The sequence below is a fragment of the Falco biarmicus genome, chromosome 9, assembly GCF_023638135.1.
Source record: "Falco biarmicus isolate bFalBia1 chromosome 9, bFalBia1.pri, whole genome shotgun sequence".
Lineage (NCBI taxonomy): Eukaryota > Metazoa > Chordata > Aves > Falconiformes > Falconidae > Falco > Falco biarmicus.
The window spans coordinates 4,682,095-4,699,685 of record NC_079296.1 but is presented as its reverse complement, the minus strand read 5'-3'; the positions used below and the strand labels follow the sequence as shown (position 1 = coordinate 4,699,685).

General features: G+C 56.9%; 2 protein-coding genes across 3 annotated transcripts; both read right to left on the bottom strand.

Annotated features, from left to right (window-relative positions):
• Nucleotides 1-1,407: 1,407 nt before the first annotated feature.
• On the bottom strand, nucleotides 1,408-5,905 carry EXOSC2 (exosome component 2). Of its 2 annotated transcripts, none has more exons than XM_056352448.1 (9): nucleotides 5,732-5,905; nucleotides 5,545-5,646; nucleotides 5,418-5,463; nucleotides 5,059-5,148; nucleotides 4,661-4,726; nucleotides 4,431-4,499; nucleotides 3,388-3,582; nucleotides 3,083-3,211; nucleotides 1,408-2,212 (listed from the first exon to the last, which is right to left on the bottom strand). In XM_056352448.1, exons 1-9 carry the CDS (start codon nucleotides 5,854-5,856, stop codon nucleotides 2,132-2,134), a joined length of 903 nt encoding a protein of 300 aa, XP_056208423.1. In that variant the 5' UTR covers nucleotides 5,857-5,905; the 3' UTR covers nucleotides 1,408-2,131. The 2 variants fall into 2 exon arrangements, with proteins under 2 accessions (XP_056208423.1, XP_056208424.1); XM_056352449.1 differs by having other exon boundaries at nucleotides 3,388-3,564; nucleotides 5,732-5,900.
• Nucleotides 5,906-7,961: 2,056 nt separating this feature from the next.
• On the bottom strand, nucleotides 7,962-16,292 carry PRDM12 (PR/SET domain 12). Its single transcript, XM_056352391.1, has 5 exons — nucleotides 16,035-16,292; nucleotides 15,070-15,260; nucleotides 13,931-14,086; nucleotides 9,583-9,694; nucleotides 7,962-8,598 (listed from the first exon to the last, which is right to left on the bottom strand). Exons 1-5 carry the CDS (start codon nucleotides 16,246-16,248, stop codon nucleotides 8,216-8,218), a joined length of 1,056 nt encoding a protein of 351 aa, XP_056208366.1. The 5' UTR covers nucleotides 16,249-16,292; the 3' UTR covers nucleotides 7,962-8,215.
• Between the last annotated feature and the right edge of the window lie 1,299 nt (nucleotides 16,293-17,591).

Genomic DNA, 17,591 nt, shown 5'->3' with positions numbered 1-17,591 from the left:
ACAGACTTCTCCATCAGTCTTCAGAAAGTCTTCAGAAATGCTTTAAGAAAAGTGGACATCAGATACTTTTATCTCGTTGTTTATGTCCCCAATCTGTTTATACCTAGAAGGCTTACAGCAGAAATCCCTGAATCTCCCCATATGGTAGTAAGATAAACATCTGCTAAACTACAGCAATTGGGTATGGAAAAAAGAGGTACTTTTCTAATCAAAAGCTGCAGAGGCTGCTAAAGCTTTTAGCCTTTTTGCACTGCTCCTGTCCACACAGATTTGGATAATGCTGCTACCAGCCTCACGCACACACCTGAAGTGTCACCATCAAGCGTTCACTTTCAGATTTCCCAGGTCATCTTGAGAATGCGATTGTTGCAAGACTTATTAGGGAATCCTCGTAAAACTCCAAAATAACAATTCCCAGGTCTTATGTGGAGAACTCCACCCCTATCCCCAAGAAGTTAAGTACGATTTCGGAGAGGCAGCACAGGCAGAAGTTTGGGTTGCACAGCAGCTGAACAGATTACCCATGTCCTTGCTTGTCCTTAGCCACTGAGCTCCATAATGCTCTAGTATTTAGGTAGCAGCACTGGTGGCAGACATCCAGTCTTTGCTATTTTGCAGGGCAGTGAGGCAGAGCTGCTGGAGAAGGTCACTGCTACAGACACGATCCGAAGCTGCCACCTAGTGCTTACTCCGGCCTCAGGCAGAGCAGTCCGAACTAGGTGAAAAACTACAAAGGGCATTTCTAGTTCCCAGGAAAAATTAAGCAAATAATTTTTCCTTTTCCCTGGGGCAAGCATGAGAATTTTCAACGTTAGAATTAGATTCAGGGACAGTCAGGGTAGACATTTTGTTTTTTCATCCTTTTCAGGAGTTACAGCACTGTGATGCAAGCAGCTCTAACACAACACAAATACAGTATCTATATGCAATACATATGTAACACAAACAGCTCTAATACAGCAACAGAGATCTGAGAGGATGCTCTAAGGGAAGCGTCACATCCATTCTGCACAGAGAAGACAAGTGACTGACGGCCAACACCTGGCTCAGCATGCCCATCTCTAGCTACTGATCTTCACCCAGTGTCATACTGGGCTCCCCGTCATCTCCCAGACACAGCTGCTGCATGATTCACCTCTCTGTGGGATCCTGCAGGAAAGCAATGTTAAGAGAGCCACTGTGAACAATGCCAAGCAATCTACTCACAGAGAAACTCTGCACGGAAGATATACTGAAGAGGAGGGTCAAGTCCTGCTTGAATGGGATGAACAGCAACGGTTGAAACAGGACATTGCAACCATTCTGAGCGTCCCGGCACAAGGAAACTTGAGCCAACTGTAGCTCTCAAGCTAGACCCAATTAATTCTGGAGAAAGACAAGCTAATGTACACGCTCCCGAATGACTCATCTCTTTCAAAAAATTTATTGAAATGTACAGTATTTCATATAAAATATTGGAGCCTCCTCAGAGGAAGAGCTCACCACATCAGGCATAAAAAAAGCTACCAGCAGGATGCACAGACTAGTAAGACACTGCTTGCCCATGGCTCCCGGCACATGTGGACAGCCACATCATGCCACACACCATCTCATACCCTTGAGACATTAAGCCACAAACAACCTGACCCAAAACATGGTTAGCCAAGGGTGTGGGTACTCCTGTTCTCTAAAGACTCATACCTGTGATCTGCAGTCTTAAAAACGAGCTCTCCGTGAGAGGACAGTGACAGATCTGCATCACGGTAAAGGGAAATCAAACCCATTTAGAGAGCCTTTGGGGGGGGGCGGAAGAGAGAAACATAACAAAGCATGTTCCTTCCTCTCTATCATTCTGCATGAAGTTCAGGGGCACAAGACACAGCAACGAGTGCTATCAGGTATGTCCCAGTTGCAGCTGCATCTTCATAAAGGTCAGATATCAATTTTTCAGGCTGCTGCACTAAAAGCCTATTGTACTTAAGTACTATTGTACGAAAAGGGCTCAGGAGGTATCCTAGGAGTTAAATGAGGAATCTTCATGGTTTCTGAAGTGTGGAATGAATGTTGGGGACTAGAACACCGGAAAAAAAAAATACTGAGAATCAAGAGCTGCCATGTTGAGACTTCAAATGACTGCTTCTGGCCAGGTGCCCTATCCCTCCAGATCCAGCAGCCTCTGTCGGGTTTCCAGAACGATCTCCTCCTCCACCTCTGGTTTGAGAATGTCCTTGATCTGGAGTGGAAAGGAGAGAAACATTGGCACCAAAAAAGCAACTACTACTGCACACTCCGTGGGGACAAGGATCCCTGACACACAGCAATGAGCAGTGAGTTTAGAGGGCTGTGGTCAAAAAAGACTATGGCAGAGGGTCCAAAGCGAAGTCAACTCTGTCAGAGTTAGCAGTTCTTACAGAGACCATAAGAAATCAAAGGAGGTGCTACTGACAACACCCAGTCTTTCCTGAAGGACACACACCCATATATGGGAAGTGGAGAGATGACTGAAAAAGAAGTACACTTGAAAAGAACATCCCATCTAGCTGAGCAGGCTGCCACTGTGAATGAAAGCAGAAGATAATTCAGATGTTAGCCGTTTCCGAGAAGAGAACTGCCAGCAATGGCACTGGCAGAAATCAGGGAAAAGCTATACAGCAAGAGGTCAAATTGAAGGAGCCTTCCAGCAGTGCAGGATGTGGACACAAACAGAAGACCGGTCTCTATACAATACGTGACACTTGCTTCTTTGTTCTTAAAGTGCACTGTACCCTCACACAATCCCAAATTTAACACTGTTTTCACACGGATCACAGAGGGTCCGTAATCCCAGCAAGGGATACACATCTATCAAAAGATGGACCTATGTCAATACAGGAATAGTTGGACTTTGCCAGAGGCAGAACCCTTCAAACTACCCCTGAAAACGCGCAAGGCAATTTATGTTATGCAGAAGGGGGCAAGTTCATACTGTCACTTACTACAGGATGCTTTGGAAAGCCAAAAGGAAGCCCTACCGCCTAACTTACTGCCTGCAGCAGCAACTGATGCGGCCTTTCCATTCCCTCCCCATGGTGCGGAATAGACTAAATGCTACTGGTTTCTGTACCTGATGAGGAAGGGATGCTTCATAGCAATACAGGATGCTGGTGTCAAAGAGCATCAGTTTCTGATTAACTAGAGCCACGATGCAGTTTCGGAGCCTTGAGATCACCTCCCGGTCAGACAAGGGAACTGGCTGAGGAAAGACAGAGGTAAACGACATGAATACACAGGGAAGTAATGCAAGCCTACTGTAAAAAAGCTTTGCCATGAACCTGACATCTTGAAAGTCTCAGGTTATTCATATACCTCTGACCGTTAGACTGAAAAAAAACATCACTGGGAGAAGGTTCATCTTCCCTGAACCCTCACCTCCAAGTTGGTGGTGAAGCCCCCTGCCTCCTCATCTTTATGCTCCAGCGTTGGGTGGATCCAGATGAAACCATTGTTGCCAAGGATCACAGATGCACCACAGGGCAAGTCATGGAAGTGAGTCTTCTGGCGTTTCACAAGGGAGGGTGAGACCTGAACGAGCACACCCTGGGCAAGCTGAAGAGGAGACCATGACTCATATGTGAGACACACAGATAGAAACAGATAACAAGAAGTCACCGACATGCACTCCATGCCTGGCCTAGGAATGAGTCAATTTAAACACCTTTTCCCCGTGAAACAGTGAATATAAAATCTGCCTGCTTCTGGGAGCGCTGGGAGGATTAGCTAATGCCTGTGCAGTCCTTCGAAGATGAAGAATACCCTAAGTGCTTAGCACAAATGCTAATAATATCTTGATCGTAACTACACATCAACCATCCCTGCAGAAAAATGAGGAGCGAGAGGCCCAATTTAGCAGAACACTTTCCCTCTTAATCCAATCACTGTCCTTCATCCTTTGTGCAATAAGCACACTTCGCTTTCATCTTTTAAGTGCTAATACCCTTGGTCTGGTAATCCCAAACTGCAGCCTACGCTCCAGTGGCCCCTTGGCTTATTTCAATGCACAAAACCAGAGATAAATGCCAACTGTGTAAAGCCTAAAATAGAACCCTGGAGAGAGAAACAAGTCACAGGGGCAATGGCCTGCAAAAGAGGAGTGATGAAGTTTGAGTCAGAGAATTTTTCTCCCCAGGGTTTAATTCCCAAGCGGCTAGTGAGGAAAAGCGGACTCGCAGGTTGTAATTGTGGACAGGGAGAGCAGCAGCACAAAGGGAAAGTCAAGGGCATTTCCTCTGCTCTGGGGAAACTGCTCGGTGCTCCCATGTAGGAGCTAAGATTCTTTCTAACCTGCAGGAATGGGTTACAGCAACATCCTGCTCTACTCCAGTGCTTTTTTCTTAAAAAATCCCTCCAAAAAGCCTTATACAAGGCAACTGGAGCAGAATTAGACCAAGATCGAGTGCTTTTGAACAACCTACCTTCCCATATTTCAGACTGCGGGTGTGCAGTGATACAGCGCCATCAGAAAATACAGACTGGACCTCTGCCTGTCAGTGCCACTTAAGGAAACAAGGTTCCTGGTGTTGCCCAGTGCCAACAGCCGCTGGTGCCCCAGCAGAGCTCTCGCTGCCAGCCAGGCTAGCCGAGGTCCGGCTGCTCTCCCCGTGCTCTTGGCTCTTCTCTTTGAGCACAAGCAATGGAAGGATACACTGATGAGGTCCCCTTCCTGCAGGTAGTCCCTCATCGCAAGCTCATCTTCTGCTGATCTCCTCCTCTGAAAAGCACAGTGCACGAAGAGTTACATGTCGCTTGGAATGAGAAAACAATTTCAATTAACATCTGCGCTGCGGGGGGGACCTTTGGATGTCACACAAAACACAAGCAGGTCACCGAAGGAAAGTCAAGCCGACTAGCATACCTAAGATTGCTAATGTGTTTATGTCTAAAAACACTGAGAGTTAAAGAAGCACAACAGGCCCACTCACAAAACCCAACACCACCCTTGTGCCAACTGCGGGAAGGGCACCAAAGCTGCCCGGTGCCTCAGCTTCTGCCATGGAAGCAGGAGATGGGGCTCTGGCACCGCTCTGCGTGAACTACGCTCACCAGTTCCCCGCCAGGCAAATTCACAGACGACAGCAGCAGGACCGAATCTAGCCTGGAATTCGTTTCCACCTTCCACCGCTTCTGCTGAACCTGGGGAAGAAAAATAATCTCTTGAGACACACTGAAAAACGGAACGGGAGCTCTTCAGCGCAGCAGGAAGCCCGGCAGCCAGCCGAGCCGCAGGAGGCCGCGCTGTGCCGCTCAAAACCCGCACGCTCACGCCATGTGTGGATTTGATGTGGTCTGGGGAATGGCAGAAGCGCTCGGGACGGGCCCAAGGCCCGCCAGCTGGTGGCCGGCCGCCCAGCGGGCCACCCCTCCACCTCCCCCACGGCACACCGGGAACAACCGAGCTTTACCTCCGTAATCCTCCCGACCACGATGTCGCCGACTTCGCCGTTGTACCTGGGACAGAGCAGCCCGTCAGGCGGCAGCGCCCCCCCGGGAAGGGGCCCGGCCCGGCGCCCGCCCGCCCCCGGAGCTCACCGGGCCTTCAGCGCCCTGACGCACACCAGCTTGTTGACACGCTCCACGGCGCCGGCCACCGAGGCGATGAGCTTCTCCTCCTCCACGTAGGTGCCGTGGCCCCTGCGGAGAGAGCGGCCGCCTGAGGAGAGCCCGAGGCCGGCCCGCGCCCCCCACCCCGCCGCCTCCCCTCCGCCGCCGCCCCCACCTCATGTAGCCCGTGTCCGTGGTGATCGTGTCCCCCGGTGCCACCAGGTGCTTCTCGCCGCCCCGAGGCGCGGTCGGCCCCACCGCCCGCCGGACCACCGGCAGCCGCATGGTGATGGCGGCCATCTTGAGTGCGGGCGGCGCAGCGCCGGCGCCCCCATCCGCACACGCCTTCCGCCCGCCATGTTAACTGCTGGCGAGAAGGAGCCTGAGGCGCCGGCGCCGCCATGTTGAGTGAGGGCGGCCGTGAGGCCTCAGGGTCGCCATTTTGGTTCCTGGCAGTAAGAGCGGTCGTGGGCTTCGCTGCGTTGGGAACCTTAGGGAGAGAGGGGTCATGTTTGGTGAGGGCAGGGCGCCTGCAGCCCCTGGGGCAGGCAGCGGCACCGAGCGGGGAGCCAGCCAGCCAGGCCCCCCCTTGCGCCGCCAGCCGGGGGCTCGCCGGGCCCCAGCACCCCGCCTCGGCCGACACCCCCGGCTGAAGGGCGGCCCCAGGGGGCGGCTGGCCTGGCGGGAAGCAACACCCCCAGTTTCTAGGGGAGCCCCCTGGTTGTGCCCCCCATCTGAAGGTCATCCTTGAACCCCGTTCGGAGGGGGCAGGTGGGCTCGGGGGGTGCCCCCCCCCCCCCCCCGCACCAGGGGGGCTGCAGGGAGGAGGGCGCCCAGGCCTGGCTGGAACATCTCAGAGGGGCTGGGAATTTACCCCTTTCCTTGGCAAAGCTGTTCCAATGGTAAATAGCACGTTGTGTGGAAGTTTTAGTCGTTTAATTCAAACACCAGTTAGGCTCTTGGAGCTGGTGGGAAAACACCAAGGAAAAGGAAGCTAGGAACGTCCTTCAGCATCCTCAGGACCACAATCAAGCATCACTCTTTCAAACAAGACTTGCACCTGTAGCCCATCACAGCTGAAATATGACCGTTAATTCATGGAAGATACCAAAGGATATCAACAGCTGTTGTTTCAAATAGACTGTGCACATGGAGGCAGGGAGGTACCAGACCGGCTAATACCCCCGGTTCTGTAGTTAGCCAACACACACCCCTTTTCTTTCAGACCTGTAAAGGAGCTTCTGTGGCCCAGAGCTGACCTTTCCTCTTCCCAGCTGCACTGTTCGGTCCAACAGGCAATGCTACATCTCCTTATTCACCTATTACTGTCCTGCTTTAAAACATCAGTCCTCCCAACCGCTACGTCCTTCCCCTGGCATGGAACAAAATAAAGCTCTCCATGCTATCCGTCTTCTAAATGATAAATGTTCCAAGTAATTTTTATTTAGAATACAAGAGAGGTACAAATGTATTTACACTGTGTACATATACAATCAAATAATATATAATATCAAAGTTTTGTAAATAATGTTTACATAAATATTTACAAAGTTAAAGTGACAGGTTGTTTGTTTTTTTTCTTTCTGGAAGTAAAACAGTTTGTGAGAACTTTATACATCTTAGACTTATAATTAATATTAGAATACCTTCTTTCAAGCTTTATGATACACAGCCCTGCTCTCTCTCGCACGTGGCAGGACTCCAGAGGGCGCTTAGAGTTGTCCTTGGGGACAGAGCTGGCCCGAGGACGGGTTTTCTCTGTCCCCAGAGGACGGTAGAAGTAACAGCTGAAATGTTCCCTCACGGCTACGGGGAGCGCTGCTCCCACGGCTGGAGCAGGCACACACAGCCCGGCAGAGCACAGGGTCCCCCAAAAAACCGGCCTGTGGATGGGTGCTTCCAGCTAGCACGTCGTGCTGGGGGTGTCCCCCGGCAGGGGGCCTGTCCCCCTGCCCACGGCACCGCTCAGAGGGGGCTGCAAACCCCAAAGCACGACTCGGGCTGCAGGAAGGCAGGCGAGGGGGTTCGGGTGGGGGGAAAATGCAACTGTTTGCTAAATCGGGGCTCCCGAGGAGGGAAACGTGTCCCTTGGAAAGGGCCACCAGGCCCAAGGCTGCCCCTGGGGTAACCAGGCATGGATGGGGGGGCTGCAACGGGGCTGTGCCAGCCTGTCAATGGGGCACGTGTCTGCTGGGCACTCGCTGGAGCAGAGGAAGAAGGATAAGAACAGCTTTTCTTTCCATCAAATTATCTGTAAAACCCAGGTGTGACTCATCAAGGCCCAGCTTTTAGGCTGCCCCAGCCCTCCCCCAGCGCACCAGCAAATCCACGCAGGACATCCTGCTGTGTCCTTTTCCCCCTCTCCCCCCTGCCACCCCCAGGGACCAGCAGCCCACCCCACCCCACATCTCCCAGGGGAGGATCCCGCACGGTGCCGCTGCGCCAGCAGCTTGCAGAGCCGGGGGGGGGGTCCCCTTGCTCACCGAACAGCCTGCCCCTGCCAAACCCCATGCAAACGGCGATGCTCCAAAAACAGAACGGCACCCCCCCTCAACACACAAGGCAGCCCTGTCTCTGCCCAGCTCTGCCCCCCACCCCGTTCACTGCATGTCTCAGCGCCAGTCTTTGCTGTCCGAAGACCCGCTGCCGCGCCAGGGCTTCACAGCACCATGGTGGGGATGTGATGGGCCAGGGATGCAGGATGGGGCACGGGCAGGGCTGGCGAGTGAGCCTGCAGGGAGGCGTTGGGGGGCCGATGGCGGGCGCTTTTCTGGTGTGCCCGCAGCCCGGCGAGCTGGGAGTAGGCACTTTGGCAAACCTGGCACTTGTAGGGACGCTCGCCGGTGTGCAAGCGGACGTGGTTGCGGAGGGTAGAGGACTGGCTGAAGCGGCGGTTGCAGAAGCGGCACACGAAGGGCTTGTCCAGGGTGTGGATGCGCATGTGGGAGCGCAGGTTGCTGCGGGAGTTGAAGCCGCGGTGGCAGATGACGCAGCGCATGCGCCCGGTCGTGCTGGCCCCTGTCTCCACCGCGTGGAAGTCCTCTGGGGACAGCAGGGGACAGTCAGGCACTGCCCTCCAGCACAGCAGCTCACCCCCTCCCCAAACCCCCAAGGTGCTGGCTGCCCTAAACAGCCGCTCTGTGCCCCCTCGCTGGCTCCATGCCCACCGGGGGTGCCTGCTCGTGGAGACCCCCATCCCAGGCAGGGTGGGGTCACAGGCTGGCACTTAGGGCTTTGGGAAGGGGCTCACCCAAATTTAGGTAAGGGGGAACACTCAAGCCGACCTGCCTCCCCTACAGATGGGCACAAAAAGCACTTTTCCCCTCCCTGGGCTGCCAGCAGACCTGGAGGGGTGAGCACAGCAACCCCCAGCACACAGCCCAGGCTCTTCAGCAGCAGCACGCTGTCCCTGCAGGGGTCCCAATTTCTCCCCTGCTCTGCTGGGCTCCGACCCAGCGCTCTCAGAGCGGGGAGTGGGGCTGGGGAGCACAGACGGAATCCAGCTCCAAACGCAGCATCCCCCCAAAGTGCCCAAGAGCTCTGCTGCCTGCCTGCAGAGGAGCGTCTTGAAACCACCAAGACTAGCAGAAAGCAAAAACCCGAGGAGAGAAAAGCCTCCTGTGATGGTGACTTGGGGAAGATCTGTTAAATGCAGAGAAGGGTTGTAGGCAGCTGCATCCACTCGGCATTTCACAGTACGCTGGGGCTGCCTTCCTCCTGCTTACACACCTGCCGTGCTCCTCCCTGCCTGGCTGAGTCGGGCAGCAGCTGCTGGCCACCACACTAGCAATAGCCACGGGGAAATCAGCCTGGAGGCAACCCCCCCGGGCCACTGGGGACCTGCTCAAGCTGTAAGGATCTGTCTCACAGTCCCTATGTTTGTCCCCAGGGAGCTGGGGGATCTGACGTATTGCCTGGCATGTCCCTGCCTCATCCCCACCCCATGGCCTCAGACCTGCGGGCAGGGTGAACAGAGAACGGGGGGGGGGGGATGCTGCGCTCATGGCTGTTTCCGATGTTACCTACCATGTTTGCTCTTCTTTTGCTCCTCTTCCAGCCCTGGCACACCTGGGATGCCCAGGAAGGTGTTATGGGAGTTCCCGTACCAGACCAGCAGCTCTTGATCCGGAGGAATCATCTAGAAAGAGAGATAGAGAGAGCGGTGTCAAGCGGGGTGATGAATGGCTCCCCATGCATCCTCAGCTGGTTGCTTCACACCTACCCTGGCTATACCCCACGTCCTGCGAGACCCTGCTGCCGTCTGGGACCTGCCAGCTGTCCCCAGCACGCCGCGGGCAGGCATGCCACGGCCCAGGCTGCAGCACTGGAGGCGACGGCACAGCTCAGCACCATCCACCACTGGCACAAACCTGCACCGGGCTCTCCCCAGGCCAGGCCACAAACACCACCACAAACAAATAACCAGCTACAGAGCACAGGGATGGAGCTGGGGTCTCTGGAGTAAAGAACCCAGAGGTTTCTGCAGCTTGGGGAGAGGAGGACATGGTGGCACACAGAGAAATAAGCCATTTGTGGACCCACAGACTACAGCAAGGCACAAGTGACAGAGACCAAAGCAGGGAGCCGTGACATGCCCTGGCTCAGTGCTCCTGCGGAGCCTTTTGGCCCTGGACAGAGCCAGCAGCACCCTCCTGCTGCAGGGCACAGGCAGCATCACCCACTCGACCCTGCTGGGGCTTATTTAAGAAGGGGGAAATGCAGAAGCGCCAGCAAAGGGCTCACCAGCCCAGGGATTGGAGGGAAGCTCGGGGGCTGCTATAGGAGAGTGTGGCTCAGGGGCAAGATGCTGCTTACATCCCACACCAAAGCCGCAACGCCTACAACAGCCCAAGGAGATCTATAGGGCCAGGGAAGGGCTTTTGCACCACCCATGTTCCCATTTTCCTGAAACGATGGCATTTCTCCTTCCCTTGTTATTCCCGTTATGTCCCGACACTGCCAGAGCAGCCCAAGTGAGCAGCCAGGTAACGCCGCTCAAGCCTCCCTGTGGGAAGCAGCCGTGGCCGGGAAGACAGATGTTCTCCAACCAGTTCAGGCAACACCGACAACATCACTGTATTAAAAAACACACATTTTTTCCCCCTTGCAGGTCCCTAAGTGTTAAGAACCTAATTTACAAATGGGAAAGTCCTACATTTCAGAGGATGGCTTTCCATACGCAGGGTAGTCCAAGAAAAGCATCATCCACATGAAACACAGACCATAAGCTAGATCATCCGAGTACTGAAAATGTGCCTAATTTTAAGCAGCTGAAAGCAGTGGAAATTTGACTTCATATGTTTAAGTGTCCAGCTGCATAAAGACCTCACTGGGGCTGTAGAGCAGGAATTTGGGAGGCAAGGGAAGCTGGTGTCATTTTGCGTCCCAAATCAGCTCTGTTTCTTGCTGTCATTTTCTCTTAACAGAAAATGAGTTCTTTTAATACAAGCAAATAGAAAGGATAAAATACATTGCATGCGTGCATACGTGTGTGTGTGCATGTTTTATTCTGCTGGAGCTGGTGTGCCTGTGCCAGCAGTGGGTGAGCACTCATGTGCATACACCCCAAAGCAATTTAAATTGCCCCCCAGGAATCTTGCGGCCTTTAGATCAAAGTCCAAAACTCACTGTCCTCGCTTGATTTTCCAGCAGCAGCAACTTGGAATTGCTGAGGAAGACAGGAAAAACAAACTAGCAAGTAAGGGCAGAAACGGGCAAAACACATGAAAATATGTAAGGCAAATATCGAAAGAGGCACCCAGTAAATCTGATTTTGTGGTGGGTAGGTTGGAAAGGCATCCTAAGAAATACCGTGCTGGGGTTATGGCACAGCAGAGGTAGGCAGAGCGACGGGCCAGGCAGCTCACGGTGCCTGCCGGGGAGGGGGTGCAGCAGGCTGTGTGGAGGGGCCCCCCAGCTGGTAGGGGTGGAGGGTGACGGCAGACTGCTGGTGAGAGCGGGCACCCCTACGTTCAGTTGGTGTTGGCGTACCCTGCCCGAGACAGAGCTGGTCCAGCTGGTCCAGGGCTGGTGCTGCACCCCCAGTCCAGGGTTTGTGGTGAGGGAGGTGACAGGGCAGGAGGGGTGGGTGATGAGGGGGGAGCTCGCTCCAGTGCAGGATGCTGTGTTTGTGTGTCTGTGACTCTGCTCATTAATCCCTAGCACAGAGAGAGAACCACAAAAGGCAAATCCTCTCTTGCTTTTCCTTTTCTTGTTGGGTGCACAAACTCCAATGAGTCCGAATAAGCAATCGGTTTAGGACTGCATGTGTGTGTGCACGCACGTGTGCCTGCAGGCATGTTACACAGGTGGGAACGGGGAGCCCATGAATGATGCAGATCCTCGACCTGCAGTGCCCAGTTGTGACCCAGCTCCTCGCACACTCCATGTTTCCCTTCCTTGCACCCTCACACTGAAAGCCCTGGCCCCTTCTGCTCCTCCCGGTGCGGAGGGACCCATGTCGACCCGGTGGCGGCAGCAGCAGGAACACTGCCGGGTGCCTGCTGTGCCCGGGGAGCACACTGCAGCATAACAGCAGGCACCCTTCATCCCCACTTTTACCTCCCTGTCACTCGGGATTCAGCGTTCTCAACTTTTCAACTTTGCTGCTTGTGCCAAGGGAACTAAATTCATCCTGCTCTGGAGCTCATTGCTACGGCCCCAGGAGCAAGCCTGCAGATTGACCACGACTATATGGGACCTCTACAGGCACCTCCCCAAATATTGGCTTACCTGCCCCATCGTCCATGCATGCACAAGGTGTGAGAATTCCTAATTCCACCACGGCTACCCGGGATCATTTTACTTATTTGCATAATGTAGGAACAGTAATAAAAAACAATTCAGCTGCTGTCACAACAGGCACAGCTGCCCATAGGAATATCAGATCTTAAAACTGGGTGCAGCTGAAGCCTACAGATGAGCATCCAGGATGGGGAGAGCAGCACAGAGGTGCTCGGGGCTCTTGCTTGCAGCGCTGCACGGGGAAAGGCAGCAGAGCCCCAAGAGGCACATGGGACTCTCCCGCTGCAGAAGAAAATAACCTGCTCTCTTCTTACCCACCCACTTGCCTTTCCCATCCCACTGCGGCAATCCCAAACCCAGCCCTGATGCTGGATCAATGCAGGATTAGGCCACGGTCCTGTGCCATGGAGCATGTGAGCATCTGCCCCTCCGTCAGCCAGCGCAGGGCTCAGGCAGACCTGGGGAGCTGCCCCCACCCATGGAGCAGCCAGCGCTCACCCCTTCCCCAGCTGAGACCCTCTCCCAGCTGCGGGCAGCGCGGGAGCCTGTGCTCCTGAGCGGGTGACACTCAGGCCCCGGTACTGGAGAGGGACAGTCCCACAGTGCTGCTCTGGGGTGGAACTGGACATGGTCCCTCCGTGATTCTAAGCCGAAGCAGCTGCACAGGGAAACCTCCCTGAGCTACCCACCTTCCTCCACCTGCAACAGCATCGGGTTGTGGGGACACTGTACACAAGCAAGGCTGGTCCCCACTGTCACACCTCTGGTACTGTGTGACTTGTACGCACATGGCATCAATAACGCTGGGGATCCAGACACCCACCCCCACCCCAGCATCTCCCGTGGGGAGCTGTGGGTGCCTCCAGCTTTTACCCCACAGCACTGCAGCCTGTGCCCTGGGACATCCCTGGGACCCAGCGCCTGCCCCCGCTGCCCCACCAGGCCAGCACCCACCAGCACTTCATACAGCAGCACATGGGCAGGATGAGTCCCTTCCCCACAGCCCCACTGCAGAGAGCCCGAGGCACGGCTGTACCGACCTGCATCCCGCCCGCTCTGCAGCTCCCTGCCTGGCTCCTGCAGCCCCCATCCTCCTCTCATGCTCCGTTTACAGCCGGAGCTGCTTGCGACCCCCAGATAAAAGCAGTGCAGGGTCAGGCGCAGCACCTGCACTCAGCACCCGCGTTTCATGGAAACCCCCAAACCTCCCTCTGCTACAGAGAAGCAGGTTGTGCACAAAACCCCATTTTTCAAGAGACCACCAAAACCCTGCTCCTACCCGAAGCCCTGCCTGGGCCAGGATTGCAGCTCTTATGCTTTACATCCCAAAACCATCTTGGACAGCGTTTGCTCTCCCTCTGCTCAGCACACATCACCCACGGATCCCACGGAAAGGGGACAGAGAAGAGAAGGGCCCTTTGCTGCTCCCTGAAGCCCGTGCAATAGCCATTCCTCATGGTGCCTACCTGTCTGGGGAGGGGGTCTGGTGCCAGGGATGGCAGAGCTGCCCTGTGCTCCCACATATGCCCCAGCAACAGCCCAAAGAACAAGGAAGGGTCTGCGGGGTCGGGGGTCCCAGCACCCTGCTCCCCTCCTGCGGCCACCCCAGATGCCTTCTGGCCCTGCTTACCTCAATGGCCTTGTAGAAGATGCTGTTCCCAATCTGGACCACCTCCAGGTTCTGCTCCTGCTCATTCCGTGCACATTTGATGTAGGTCATCCAGCTGCGGTGGTCCTCCTGACTGGCATCAATGAAGTACCGCACCGTGCCATCTTCATTGAAGACCTGGGAGGCGGGGAGAGCAGCTGGTAGCGATGCTGCCCACAGCGGACTGAGCCCCTCCACCTCCTGGGTGAAGTCCCCAGCCAGGGCCGAGCTCAAGGCCAGCGCGGTTTCGGGGCTGAGACCCTACCAGCAGCTGGAAGGTGCCCGAACCCTTCATGGTGCCGGAGCATCCGCAGTGGGGCTGAAGGGTGCCCTGTGCTTGCTGGGCAGGCATGGCTGGCCCCATCAGCCTGTGCCCACCCGGATAACCCAGCTCCCGGCCTCAGTCTCCCTCTCAGCAGAGCCCCACAGGCAGTCCACCCCGAAGGGGCTACTCAGCACCCCGCAGCTTCTCGCAGGAGCACCCCTGGGTGGAGGGGAAAGCGCCTGCCAGACCCAGCCCTTGGAGGAAGACGCTTTGCAGGGTGGCAAGAAAAATGAGGCAAGTTTCTATTAGGCATAAAATTATAATAATAATTAAGAAGTGCAAGTCTGACACTCAGTGAAACAAAAAAAAAATATAAGAAAAGGGGGGGAAAACCCCTCTACTAGCTGGGCATTAATGCGTGATGTCGTGGCAGCTCAGATCCCCCCAACCCCACGGCTTCCCTCGGGGTTAACTGCGCCAGGGCTGGGACAAAGCGGGGGACAGGGCAGAGCTGGTTCCTGCCGCTGTGCCCGGCGCGGGCAGCTGCCAGCCAGCTGTTTGACCACGACGGGGAAGGAAGGGCAGGACCGGGTGTGATCCTGCTGCCTTGGACACAAGCGGCAGCGTTCCAGGGCTCTTCCGAGAGCTGGCTGCACCCCGAAAGGCTGAAGAAGCCTGGCCCTTGTCCTGCCCCAAGGGTCTCCCAACCCCGCCTGCCCTGGAGGAAGCCAGATCTTTGCATGAACGGGGAAACTGAGGCACGGGGAGGCTGGACAAAGGCCCCAGGCCCCAGCACCCCATCTCTACCTCTCCCCAGGCCAGTCGGGGCTGGGGGTACGGGGGAATGGGTCGTTACCTCCCACATGAGGTTGTTGTTCTTGCACAGGTCCACATGCTCGGGCGAGATGACCCTGCCCGTGAAGGGTCCCATCTCGGTGCCAGCCTTGATCCAGGTCTTGGAGAAGATGCCGAGCCCTTCCCCGGGGATGGAGCTCTGGGCGATGATCACTTCCGACGGCAGCACCAGGCTGGACAGCTTCTGCACCTCTGCGGGCGGGGGACAGGGCTCGGAAAAGGGACCAGCCGCGGGGGTGCCGGGGAGAGGGGCAGCGGGGACCCCTCCCCGCTCCCAGCCCAGATCCCGGGTCTGAGCCTTTTAAACGCCCACCCGGGCTCCTACAGAGCGGTACAAGGTCCCCCCCGGGCACTGAGGAGGTACCTGGGAAAAGCAGCCCGGGCTGGGCGAGGGAGCGGGGCTGAGAAAGGAGGTTAAATGGTGTCTATTTCGGCCCATCCAGCAATTTGTCATGCTGTTAAAGTGATCTGCATTCATTAAACTCAACTAGAAAGAAATTGCTAATTCTAAATTCATTAGTCCTTTAGGAATGCTGTAGCGGTACATTGTGCCTGAATGGCGCAAGGGCTTGTTTAAAAGGGCCCAGGAATTCCTCTTACAAAATGGGGAGATGAGATGGTTGACATATCGTGAATGGAAATGGAATTAGCCTTCATGGTAAATTAAGAGAGGAACAGAAATCCGAGAGGGGGAAAAGGGAGCCGGGACGCCCCGGCGATGCCGGGGCGAGAGAAAAGACATTGTCCCGGGCGGCTGAATGCGGGGCGCCCCCGGCCCCCCCGGCCCCCGCCCAGCCCGCGGTTTAAGTGGGAACTTTCTCAGGTCAAGCCCAAGTTAACCAAATGAATTTAAAGCCCTTCTTAGACCCCAGTCAACTGCTATTACACGGTTGGGGAGCGCGGGCCGCCGGGAGCCGGTCCCGGGGCCGGGGGGGGGGGGTGTCCGGGGAGGGGGGGGGCACTCACCTCCGGAGAAGGACTGAGCCAGGACCTCGGCCGTGAAGGCGGTCTTGGGGCTGCTCTTCTCCTCGAAGAGCTGCTCGCCCAGGACGTTCCGCCAGCGGCCGTAGAGGAAGCTGTGCAGGATGTCGGAGGTGATCACCTCGGCCAGCGAGAGCCCCTGCGGCTTCAGCCCGGGCTTGAGCACCAGCGCCTCGGCGGGCAGCACCGAGCCCATCATGGGGGCGGGCGGGCCGGGCGCGGCGGGGCGCGGGCGGCGGGCCGGGCTCCGTGCCGCTCGGCGGCTCCCGCCCGGCTATATATGAGCTTCATTGACCCTCCTAATTGGTTATTAATGACCTCCCTGACGTTGGCGGAGAGACTGGGGCTGCCGGAGCGAGGCGAGCCGTCGGAGCCCCCCCCCTCCCCTCCTTCCCTCCCCTCCCCGGGGGTGGGGTGGCTGGAGGGAGGGACACGGCGAGCACACATGCACACGCATGCACACACACACACACACACACACACACATACACACACACACATACACACACATACACGCATCGGTTCAGCCCCCCGCAGTCCCCTGCCCTGGCAAACCCAAACCCGGGCACCTGCCCCCGGGAACGACGAAAAAGCAGCGAAACGGGCAGAAATACCTTTGCCGGTGCCCGCGGACGGGACGCACCCTCGGGCCCGGGCCCGCTCCCTCCCCGGCCCCCGCGCTCGTTTTGGGGGTGAAACGCGGCGCTTTGGGGCCGCTGGGCACCACAACGAAATCGGCGGCCCCGACGGCTCCAGCCCCCGCCGCTGGGCAGCGTTCGGCCCCCGCCGCCCCCCGGGAACGGGCCGGGGCTCCCTCGACGGGTCCGAGCCGCCGCGGCTCCCCGCTCTCCCCTGCAGCCCCGGCCCGGCTGCTCGGTACCGGCGGCCCCGGGAGGCGCCGGGCTGCGGTCCCCCAGATCCCGAGGAGGGTCTCCAGGCACGGGGAAGGGGGTTCGCGCCCCCAGAGCTCGCCCGGCTGCAGCCTCCAGCCCGGTCCCCAAACCCGCATCCCCCTCGCGTGTCCCAGAGGAGGGTGAGAAGGGCTGGGAATCGTGCCCACGGGTGGAAGGGGCCGGGGTGGATCTCCCACCTCCCCGCAACGGCAACCGTGTCCTGCCGCGTCCCCCCAGGGCGGGACCCCCCCCGGGGGCAGGCTGCAGCATCCCCGGGGCTCCGCCGCCGCAGCGCTCCCGCCTGCCGCCCCAACCCGGCCGGGTTCCCCCCGAGCCCCGCCGCCGCCCCCGGCCCAGCAAGGTGCCACCGCAGCGGTCCCCGCACATTCCGGGCTCCCCTCCCTCGGGGCCCGCAGCTTTGCCCGCTCGGCAAAGGGTTAATCTTCCCTGGATTTAAACCCAGTCCCGCTGTGTCGGAGCTTAGAGCCCTCTCCTTCGCCTTGTTCTTTTGATTTTCATGGGGACGAGGGGCTGTAAAGGGCTGGGGGAGAAGGATGGGCCCCCAAATTCCTCAAGAGCTCAATGGCCAGTTCCAGCCCCCGGGCAGCCCCGCCGGGGCCAAAACCGTGCCCGGGGCAGGAGCTGGGCA